The 12,256-nt window shown below is 41.0% G+C and overlaps 1 protein-coding gene across 1 annotated transcript in view; it reads right to left on the bottom strand.

The window, feature by feature from the left end:
* Positions 1–12,256, bottom strand: part of Cntn6 (contactin 6) — a 153,454-nt gene that overhangs the window by 24,628 nt on the left and 116,570 nt on the right. The window contains 2 exon segments of the mRNA XM_026409025.2: positions 244–361; positions 737–912. Coding sequence (XP_026264810.2) covers positions 244–361; positions 737–912 — 294 coding nt within the window.

The following is a 12,256-nucleotide window of genomic DNA, read 5'->3' as shown; positions in this document are numbered from 1 at the left end:
ACACCGGAGGGGGGAGGGGGATAGTATAGCAAGTCAAAACTGAGAAGCGCCTCTTTTAAGTTCTTCTCTCAAAGATGAATGCAAGGAAAAGCAGGTAGAGAGGAGAACTGCAGATGCAGGTGGACTTTTCTCCGACAAGAATGGTTTCTTAATATGCAAAGTCTAAGATGATGGCACTAGCAACGCTGGTCGAGCCTGATCATTTATCATAAACAGACAAAAGCCGATCACATGCATGCTCACCCCGAACGATGACACCGGCCACAGCCGACAGACGTTCCAGAGTCGTCTGCACCGTGCAGACATATTTTCCCGAGTGGCTCAGCTGAATATTCCGTATCATCAGATCCCCGACGGATTCCTGGTGGTAGAAAGAGAGAGAGAAAAAAAAAAAAAAAATGAATAAAGGCATCGTCATGCCCAGCAGGTCTTGTTATTTTGCAGAGCTGGATAAATATTGAATATGAGGCTGCTCTGAAATCGGAAGACATTAGGATCACTGTCCTTTCTATCTTTGATGCCTTTGACGACCCCTTTATTATAACTGCATCTAGGAACCAAGTAGTTCTACGACGAGACCCATAAAACAAAACACAACAAAACCCAAAAACAGAGGCGGCTTCACGAACAGTGATTATCCGCACAGATAATACGGGGAGAATGATCATGGGTGACGGTGACTCACGGGAGGGTCTTGATTCCTGTCATTAAGCTCTCAGCCAGGGCACCTACTTACTCCTCCGATCCTTTCAAAGTGAGTCACTCCCTTCTTTAAGTCGATGACATCGCCGTTGAAAGACCACAGGAACACCACGTCCATGGAGGGGTCGTGGGACACCTGGCAGGGGAGGACGATACTCTCGCCCACGGTGACATCCATTGTGGAAGGGGGGACCGTAATGACAGTCCTCTCTATTGAGAGAAGAAGAATTAAGAAAAGCCAATAAAAAAACCAACCTCTGGGTAAGATATATACATAAATATGTGTGCAGGTATATGTATGATTTTAAAAAAATATATTTTAAAATATTTATGTTTTTAGAAGCAGTTGGACACAATACCTTTGTTTTATTTTTATGTGGTGCTGAGGATCGAACTCAGGGCCTCGCATGTGCTAGACCAGCGCTCTACCGCTGAGCCACAATCCCAGCCCCTATATACGATTTTTTAAAAAAGATTTATTTTATATTTTTTTTTTGGTACCAAGTATTGAACCCAGGGTTGCTTAGCCCCTGAACCACATTCCTAACCTCTCCTTATTTTTAGTTTTGAGACAGGGCCTTCCTAAGTTGCTGAGGCTGGCTTTGAACTTGCAATCCTTCTGCCTCAGCCTCCCGAGATGCTGGGACTACAGGCATGTCCCATTGAGCCTGGCTAGATATAGTTTTGAATCGTTATGCAATCATTTAAAGTCACCCGAAGCTCAACCACATTCAGTGTTTTTTTTTTTTCAAATATTCTGTATTTATACAGCTTATGACTTATAATGAAAGGTGTCATTTTATTCATACCTCATATGAAAACACTTTACAGAAAACTATAGACCTCCAAAGCCAGGGTTCCATAGGTAGAGAGTGTACCATGCTCTTTTTAATTTTTAGTCTAAAATTTCAGTCACAATCTTGCAATTTACACAGTGGTTATAACCCTAAAGAGTCTCTGCTAACTTCAGACCCCATCAGACCCACTGTGTCCCTAAGGTTATAACCACCATAGTTCACGTAGAGTGTGATAATCATATGCTTTTATTTAAAAGTATGAAAGCAACATTATTTTTTCTACTTCTGACATACTTCTGATCATAATTTCCTATTTAAACTAAACATGAAAAAAAAACACCCACATTTTCCTTCTTTAATCCGGAATTTGCAATAAGAGAATTTTGCTTCCATCATAAAAACCTTCCCACTGGAGACGACAGTCTCAATGTCAACCCCTTGTCACAGGCAACAGCATTTCACTGACTGATATTTCCAAGGACAATTCCGAAAGTGTTCTGGTTGTACACAAGAGTCCTGTATTTTTTTTGTTTGTTTGTTTTGTTTTTGATTAAAAGAAACTCACAATGAAATAAGCCGATCCCACAGAACCAGAGGTCAAAGGTACTCCCTGTATGTGGATAGTGACTCACACTAAGGGAGGGAAATAGAAGTTGTTCATTGGATTAAAGGGACGGGAATAGGAAAGACAGTAGAACGAAGCGGACATCGCCTTCCTATGTTCAGATATGAATGTATGACCAGTGTGATGCCACATCATGCACCACCACATGCATGTATCATATGTCAAAATACAGTATACTGTTCAGTATATGTAAAAAGAACAAAGAGATTTTTTTTTTAAAAAAAAGAAACTCACAATGATAATGGTTATGGTTTGGATAGGAGGTGTCCCTTCAAAGCTCATGTGGGAAACAATGTAAGAACATTTCAGGGGTGAGATCGTTACATTAGGAGAGATATAATAATTGATGGTTGAAGCCACTGATGTGAATTAACTAGGTGGTACCTGTCGGCAGGTAGGGTGTGGCTAGAGGATGTGTGTCACTGAGGTTGTGCCTTTGGGGTTTATGTCTTGTCCCTGAGGAACAGAGCTCTCTCTCCTTCTGGTTGACATGTCCTAAGCTAGTCTCCTCCGCCATGATGTTCTGCTTCACCTTGGACCCAAAGCTACAAAGAGCCAACCAAATCTCCAGAAGTGTAAGAAATCGGCTTCCTTTCTCTATGAAACACTCTTTCGTCAGAGCAACAGCCAACAAAGACAGGGTGTCGATGTATTTTACAATAGAGGGTTGCATTAGTATTCAAATGTTTAAGAATTTCCGAAGCGTTCTTCGTCAAGCCTTAGAAGTGGAAAGTAGAATGTCGTAATCTAGGGTTTTAAGGGACGTGTTGATAAAAGAGTCGTGGGAAAGAGAAGCGTGCATTCTACTTCAGATCATAAGGAAGAAAATTCCTCATTTGCATTCAATCTGTCTTCAAGTTTTAATTTTCAAGAAATATTTTTCTTCTTTTACTAGATTCATGCACTTTTTTTTTCCTTCTAGTCTTCTGTGGGGAGGGATTTCAAGAACAGTTTTATGTACCATGTTCATTGTCAATTCCAATCCTCCTCCACATCTCTCCCACCAAATAAGAGTAAATGATATCTAATATTTTAAGAAAATCTTATAGGACTAGGGAAAACTTTTTCCTTTTGTAGTGCCTTAAAAAATAACTAATATCTTATTTATGCGTGTAGGAGAATAATTGGCCTCGTTGAATGTGATTAAACATTGGAGATGGTACAATAATGTCATTTTTGAAACATTAAAAATGAAAGCCAATCCTCCCATCTATGACACCCACACCCACACAGTGACAACTTTAGACAAATTATGTCTTAAAAACAAAGCTTGTTGGTAGTACAATAAATAGTAATGAAATAATGACTAAAAATTCAAGAATAAGATAGAATGGCATTAGAATTTGATAAGATGGTCTTGCTTGATTTTTCTGAAAATTCATGTTTAGAACATCAAAATTTCAATTTTCAGCAACTACCTTTTCTATGGATAAAAATGGGAAGTGACATTAGTGACTCTTGGCAAAGGCAAGGTCATAAATACTTTTGGTTAAGTTTTCATTTTGCAAAGGATCTTTCTGCCAGTTGTCTTTTGGAAACCATGGAGAGTTTTCTTTAGACTGCAGTATTAGTCTAAATTCTTTTTTTTTTTTTTTTTTTTTTTTGGTACTGGAGATGGAGCCCAGTGGTGCTTAAGCACTGAGCCACATCTCCAGATCTTTTGTTTTTTTTATTCTGAGGCAGGGTCTTTTCAAGTTGCTGAGGGCCTCTCTAACTTGCTGAGGCTGTCCTGGAACTTCACATCCTCCTACCTCTGCCTCCGGAGCTGCTGGGATGACAGGCATGTGCCACCACATTCAGCTGTTAATATAAGTTTCTGAAAAAAAAAATCACTTTGAAGTATAAATTTTAGAACATCTAGAGCTGATTGTTCTCGTGGAACAAATATTTTTTGGTGGGTACAAGAGATTGAACCCATGGGGCACTTAACCACTAAGCCACATCTTCAACTTTCTTTATTTTCTATTTTGAGACAGGATCTCCTTAAATGACTTAGGGACTAAGTTGCTGAGGCTGGCCTCAAATCTACAATTCTCCTTCCTCAGCCTCTCAAGTCACTCGGATTACAGATGTGCACCACCATACCTGGCTTGGAATCAATTTTCTAAAAAAGATTGAACCCTATTTCTTTCACTATAAAATCTATTTTGTGTAAGACTGAATTGAATTGTTAATGTACACGTATATAAAAAAAAAACCTTTATTTTTTTTTTTTGTATGGCATTTGCTGTAACTTTGGAGGAGTTTGTTTAAGAAGCCGTAAGTGAACTTCATGATCTGGCTCTAACTCACATGGTCAGTGATTCATTCCACTGCGGTATCTTCAATTATAACGAAAAACTCATTAATAACTGGCTCCCCTGGAGCTTCATATAAAAATAGAGTTTTGTCCTTAAATGGAATCATCTTCAAATTAAATTTTTTATTCCTAACCCCGTGAATATTAGCTTTGCAATGTTGCAGAAATGTTCTAAACCCTAGATTTTAAATTCTTTAAAGAATCTGAGTCACGCTGGGATATGCTTTCTGGTAGTGTCCATATTCAAGTAGGGGAAAAAAATAGTCTGTGATAATTTACTAACAAAGCCTACTGCTTGACCCCAGGAGTCACTGTCCTGGTTCTCAGGCTGAGAGTTAGCATTTCTGTGAATGCCACAGGGCTAGCTCTGGCATAGGCAAGCTGGCCTCCTCCCACCCTGGACCCTGGGGCTGACTGACTGAGTCCCTCCTTACCCTGCAGGCTTTGCTGATATCCACTCCAGTTCTTGATGCCCATATCACCTCCACCCCTATGGGCTCAGGACCTGATGTGCTCACGCCCGGCAGGTTGTAGCACCCAGATAGCAGCTATGCACACATGCACACACCTGCACAGGGCACCCACGGCTTGCATGAATGCTACCTGTGGGTCCTCAGGCCTGCCTGGGCTGGGGTGTGCGTGGGTTGCTGCTATCCAATTGTAACCACTTCCTCACAGAGCCATCAGTGCATACGTGTGTTCCCCCGTCTTACTAAACTACATAAAAAACAGGCTCAGAGACAAAATAACTAAGAATGTCAAAGCCATAACAGCAGAACTTTAAAATAAGCATGGGGGCATTCCTGAGCAAGGGTCCCTGTAAGAGTGAGTTACCTGTCCATCAACCTGAATGCCATGATAAGAAAGAGTCTCTTTCCAGGCATGGTGGCTCATGCCTGGAATCCCAGCAGCTCAGGAGGCTGAGGCAGGAGGATTGCAACTTCAAAACCAGCCTCAGCAACTAAGCAAGGCCCTAAGCAACTTAATGAGACCCTGTCTGTAAATAAAAATAAATAAAAAGGTCTGGGGATGTGGCTCAGTGTTGGAGCGCCCCTGGGTTCAATGCCTGGAATGAAAAAGAAATATTCTCTGACACAGAAGAAGAAAGCAGAGTAGAATATGTTTAAGCAAAGGTGGGTGGGCACGAGTAGGGGGAATGGGCAGACATTGCTCACAGAGTAAAAAGTTTCAGTTAGACAGGAGGAATAAGTTTCTGACATCTATGGCACAGCAGGGTGACAATAGTTAATAATAATGTGCTGTATATTTCCAAATTGCTCAATGAGTAGATTTTTTCCATGTTTTCATTACAAAAAGAATAATAAGCCTGCTATGTGATGGATATGTTAATTAGCTTTAATCATTCCACAACGAAAATGTGTGATCAAAATATCACATTGTGCTTTATGAATATATACAATTATTTGTCAATTAATTTTTTTTTCAAAAAGATAGTGGGATCTATTTCCTGAAAGAGTAGCATGAGAAATAAGAAGCAAGCAGTGGTATAATAACAACACAGCATCTGCACTGTGACAAATGGAATACACTTACAAAGAAATACCTCTGTGCAGTCAGATGTGATACACAGAAAAAGGAATGTGTGGTTATTTGACCTCCCTTCCTCCATGAGCATCCTCCGTGGATAAAGCAATGCTTGCACAAGAAGACTCTTTTGTTTTGGTACTGGAGATTGAACTCAGGGGCACTCGACCACTGAGCCCTATCTCCCCAGCCCTATTTTATATTTTATTTAGAGACAGGGTCTCATGGGAGTTGCTTAGGGCCTTGCTTTTGCTGTGGCTGGCTTTGAACTTGAGATCCTCCTGCCTCAGCCTCCGGAGCTGCTGGGATCACAGGTGCACACCACTGCATCAGGCAAGAATGTTGTTAATGACTGTTCCTTTTCCCAAATCACGTGCAGACCTGCCCTAAAGCTGTGGAGGTGGCTGTCTTGAGGCCATAAGGTCCCTGATTGCTAACTTGAATAGTTAGCATTCTGTAACCCTGCATAGCCCTAGCTCGGAACGCAAAGCTATTGCCCACAGGAACAAAATCACCATGGTTGCAGAGACTGGGAGAGGGGAACTTGGGCTGCAAAAGCATCCAAAGACTTCCAAGCTGCTTCAAGGCAAGAGCAAGGACATTTGAGCCCAGGAACTCATCTTTGGCCGACACCTTGAATTCGTCAGAATCCCAAGCAGCTGAGAGATTTCTTCAAACCACTCACACCACAGAGTAGGACTCGTGGGTGTGTGCACACCCCTTCTCCTTTCCCGGGAGTGAATTTTTCTTTTCCAGTGGAATCGGGGAAGGAACTTGGAGGCTCACTAACACCGAAACACTTCTCAGTGTTTATGGATAAGTGAGATCGTTAGAGCCCAAATCGCCACAGATGAAGCAGAAGCAGCATCCATCTGCAAAACCCTGTCACTTGTGACATGTGGTGGAGCTGCTTTCTCATGAAAGCACATGAAGGGATATTTACTCCCTTTCATCCCAGACCATTTTATATACCTTGGGTAGAAAATTGGGACCAGCGGTCTGAAAATTCCAGTGTGCCTGAGAATTTCCTGGAGAAGTTATTTAAAATGCACTTTCCTTGGCTCCTACCAGAACCAGAGATTCCACCGACCTGCAGGGAGACACCAGCCTGTAGACTTCAACAGGGCTTCTCCAGCTGATTCGGTGGAGTTACTCTGAGGACCACGCTTTGAGAAACATCCCACTAGGTTTTTCGAAATGTGAACCTGAAATTCCTACGGAAGGGAATCTAAGGTCTAATTAAACATATTGTCAGAAAGTCTAGATAGCTGTGGCTTCTGCAACAGGTTCATTGCCAGGATGATATTATTATTGTTTTGTGACATTTTAAAAATAAAAATAGAGTTCTGCACGTTCATCTTTTTTTTAGTGTTTCATGGAATATTTTAGCATATAGAAAACTCTAAGAATCTCTGGATTAAAGAAATACACCAATTCAAGGTATCCTGCATTTGGCAGAATATGGAAACTATTTTTTTTTTTTTTTGTGGGGGGAATCCTAGGGATTAAACTCAGGGGCACTTGATCACTGAGCCACCTCCCCAGCCCTATTTTGTATTTTATTTAGAGACAGGGTCTCACTGAGTTGCTTCGTGCCTTGCTTTTGCTGAGGCTGGCTTTGAACTCGAGATCCTCCTGCCTCAGCCTCCTGAGCCACTGGTTTTCTTATGGTCAGAGCGCCTAATATATTTATTTATTTTTATGTGGCGCTGAGATCAAACCGAGTGCCTCACATACGCTAGGTGAGTGCTCTACCACTGAGCTATAACCCCAGCCACATCATCTAATATTTTAAAAACACTTTCTGAAATATGGATGGATGAAATCTTCAGATATATAGGATTGTCCTGCAAATAACTGGGATAAGTGTTGGGGAAAGAAGGAAGGTTACAGATTAGATGTCAGATTAGTTATGAGTTACCTGTTATATCTAGAATAGATATTAGATATGAGGTCTTTGTTATCAGCAGGGGCTGGTGAGGACATGAGAGATCCTTGTACTACATTCTTCATTTTGTGTGTTTTTAAGACTCATTAATAATAATAATGTCTGGGGTAATTATTTATCTACAGAACATAGAAAAAATATTCTGCTCAGCTCCTACAGTGACCCCTGTTTGACGATTTCAGCTCCTACAGTGATGAGGACTGACCCCTGTCTGACGATTACTGTAAACATAAATGACATTCATAAAGAGGTCATTAGCTGCACTCTGTGGTGCGGGACTGTAACTCTAGCTATTCAGGAGGCTGAGGCAGGAGGATCACGATCTTGAGGTCAGCCTGGGCCACACAGTGAGACCTGACCCGTCTAGAAAACAAAAGAGCAGCAAATGATAACAAGATCATAAAGTTACCGAATTTTAATATTTGCCATTTTCCGTCTATATTGGAGAGAGAAGTCATTTTATTAAAATAGCTTGATAAAGTCCTCCTATTTTTAAGGAGTCTAGGGAAAGCTTTGATAGAATATACGATGTCTTTGATGAATAGCTTTATTCCAATTCACACTGTCCTAGTCACTAATGATCTTTCCAGAATGTACCTTCAATTACAATCGTTCCACCAGACATGAAAACCAATCGTATCAAAACGTAGGTCAGAATCCTTTAGCACGGTTTCTTTAAACACAAATGGAATTGGTCCTTCTGAGGAACAAGAGACGCGTTCCATTTCTTAATTCCCAAGTACATTTTTGGAAACCAGGGAATGGCAATCAAACGTGTATCTGGTCTCATCTGACCATGCACACAATACGACTCTTCTCATAGCTTTATTTGGCTTTTCTTTGGTACCTTCAACTTGGCTGAAATCTTCACCTGTGAATCATAATCTTTTAGTGTCGATTTCCAAGATAACGACTGTTAAAATGATTCAGAAGTTGTCAGCTGCTCTCAGAGGATGGAGAAAGGCATGTGGCAAATAATCAAACTCTTCTTCCTCTTTACAAAGAGGTTCTGCCTTTGTTACTCTATGACTTGATAGGAAATGTTGCTAAGATACTGATAAAAAGTAAACTAGGATATAAATAATACTTCAAACAGGTGACAAAATTTCTCTGATATTTTCTCTCACTATTTAACTTATGAAGGCTATAAATCGACATTTTAGAGATTTGGTCCTCTTCCTAATTCCCCAGAATCTCCAATTGTGGTACACATTAACACGGTGATAGGCCAACCTTTTCCAATTGCTATTTATTTCTCCTATCTATATGATTCACATCAGGACAGTATTTCTTCCAACTCTAAGAACCGAAGTAGCATTTATTTTAGGACAGATTTAAATGTGTTTACATTTCCAAAGAAGATGACCAACAGGTGTATGTAAAGATGATTGGCGTCACCAGGTAAGGACTGGGAATGTGATTGAGTGGTACAGACAGCACTTGCCTGGCATACATGAAGCCTTGGGTTTCATCCCCAACACTGCAAAAAGAAAACAAATCAATGACCCCAACACTGAACATCACCAATCACCAGGGGATTGTAAATCAAACCTCATACCTATCAGGATGGCTATTACCAAAAAGATAAGAGGTAAGTGTTGGCAAGGCTGTGGAGAAAAGGTAAGCCTTTGACGCTGCTGGTGGGAATACTAACTGGTTTTACCATTATGGAAAACAAGATGGCAGCTCAGAAATTTAAAAAAAAATAGAATTTCCATAGGATGCGGCAATCCTCATTGTAGATATAGATCCCAAAGAAGTGAAATCAGTGTGTGGAAGATTATCTACACTCCCACATTCACTGTGGCATTATTTATAATAGTCAAGATATAGAAGAACCCTAAGTGCCCATCATTTATGAATGGATAAATTATGTGTATATTATATGTATATGTATATATGCATATGAGCATTGTGTGGTCCATCTTAAACACGTACATCTTTATTTTGTGATTCAGACTTGGCCTTCTGGTTTTGGTACCAGGGATGGGACTCAGGGGCACTGAGCCACATCCTCAGCCCTATTTTAGACAGGGTCTCAAGGATTTGCTTAGCACCTTGATTTTTGCCAAGGCCGGCTTTGAACTTTCGATCCTCCTGCCTCCGCCTCCCGAGCCACTGGGATGAGAGGTATGCACCGCCGTGTGCCTGACTTCAACAGACTTTGCTTTTTGAAAGCATCTTGACTTTTTTTGTGATGTGGGGGGAATGTCTGCCCTGGGGAAGGAAGTGGCAGAGGGGTACTGCTGAGCGAGAGATTCCGATCCAGGACACAAGTGGAAGACGGAGCTCAACATCTATCGTCTCCCACATGGGTGTTTTCTTTGTAGGCCTCTCCATAAATTTGAAGAAGGAGCTAACGCTCGACGTTCTAAATATTAGGAAGAGAAAACGATACCAGGATCAAAAGCAGCATGTGCCATATTCTGAAGAACATGATCGATTGCAGTGTTTGCTTTCAGCTCCTCATAAATATGCACTAAATGGTGACACAATGAAAGCTTTCCTACACATCAATTCACCAAAACAGACAGACAGAGAGAGAGAGAAAAAAAAAAAGACAAAATTTCAGGAACTAAATGAACGTGTATGACTTAAAACTGAGTTTGCAGTGGGTTTGGTCCCATGTAAGAAGAGAACTCTTTATTGTGCCAATCACTCTGATGAGATTTAGAAACAGATTTAGAAAGAGATCTCTAAAAGGTTCTATCTCATCAGGAGATGGGCAAGCTATACTCCGGAAAGGATCTGAGAGAGCTGGGTGCGTGTTCCCCAAATCTTCCTGTGTTGGACGCTTGTTCTCCAGGGTGGCACCCCTGTGAGGTGGTGGAAGCTTTAGGAGGTAAGGTCTGGTGAGAGGTCTGCACCTCACTGGGAACGCTCCCTTGAAAGGGAGGCAGGACCTCAGCCCCTTCCCCTTCCTCCCTTTTGTTTTCTGGCTACAAAGTGAGAAGCTTCCTCCATCACCTCTTCCACACCATTGCCACCTGGCGTCCCTAGCACAGCCCTGAGAGGTCTCTACCCATCCATGGACTGGGACCTCTAAAACTGTGATCCAAAACATGCATTTTTCTCTTTATAAGTTAACGATCTCAGGCATTCTGTTATAGTCACAGAAAGCTGACCGAAACAGGATAAGAAACGGGGTATCCGAACGGTTAGCCACCAAACACAATGGAGGGTGGGGAAATCATACTGAAAGTAGGGAAATGGAAACCTTTACCCAGGAACACTGGGGCCCTGGCCTTGCAACTCCATTCAGCTTCAAGAGTTTTGGAAATTGTTCTCCAAGCGGAAAATGGCGGACTGTGATCTTAGTAACCAATGAGCCTAAGAGAAAATACCTCAACATAGTTACCTTAGGAGTTTCCCGAGGAAGGAGCCCGGCCAAGTCATTTTAGCATGACACGAAATAAATCAATAAACCCCAAACTTGATCAGAGCCTTCATAAGATTTTTTTTTTTTTTTAGTGCCCTCTGCTTTAGCTATGAGTCAACAAGTAAAATTCACAAGGTACCTCTGTAGGAGTCTTAATAAAGAACAGGGGATGGAACAAAGGCAGGAAGGCAGTCTGGGGAAATAGAAATCATTCAGGGAAAATAAACCAGAAAAAAAATTCCATCAGCAATATTTTCAGAGAGAGAGAGAGAGAGAGAGAGAGAGAGAGAGAAAAAGAGCAAGATATTACATGAAGGACCGGTCGTAAAGTAAAAGGACACTTGGAAACAACTTTAAAAGCCTAGAAGAGCAAGAAATTCAATAAGTGTTCTGGAAGATAAAGTTGAGGAAATCTCCTAGAAGTTTGGGACCCACAGGGCTATGAAATGTATACTAGGAAGGAAAAAAAGCAATATATATATATATACATACATATGTGTGTGTGTGTGTGTGTGTGTGTGTCTGTAAACATGTGTGTGTGTGTGTACATGTATATATGGACATTCGTATCCATGTATATTATACACATTCAAATATATGTCATACATACTAACCAGAGTGGCACTACAGAAAAACCTAACATTTACATAACAAGGCTTTCAGGAAATGGATTGAGGTAAAATATTAAATTATGCAAGAAGATCATCTAGGACCAGAGTATCAGGAATCCTAGGGTGACAAAACCCATCAGATGCCCAAGGTAACTATCGGAAATAGACTGAAACCATGGCACGCCACCCTGAGTCTGTGGAATATGGGGGAAAACTGGCTTCTACAGAAAGAGAGAAAAGACGTGATGAAAAGAACATCAGATAGCAAAATGGTTCAACTTTTGGGGCAGAGCAACATCTGTAAATTTTTAAGGAGTAATAATTTCTTAATACACACACACACACACACA

This window comes from Urocitellus parryii, chromosome 16 (genome assembly GCF_045843805.1).
Source record: "Urocitellus parryii isolate mUroPar1 chromosome 16, mUroPar1.hap1, whole genome shotgun sequence".
Classification (NCBI taxonomy): Eukaryota; Metazoa; Chordata; class Mammalia; order Rodentia; family Sciuridae; genus Urocitellus; species Urocitellus parryii.
The sequence above is the reverse complement of the archived record's forward strand: the minus strand, read 5'-3'. Positions and strand labels throughout refer to the sequence as shown.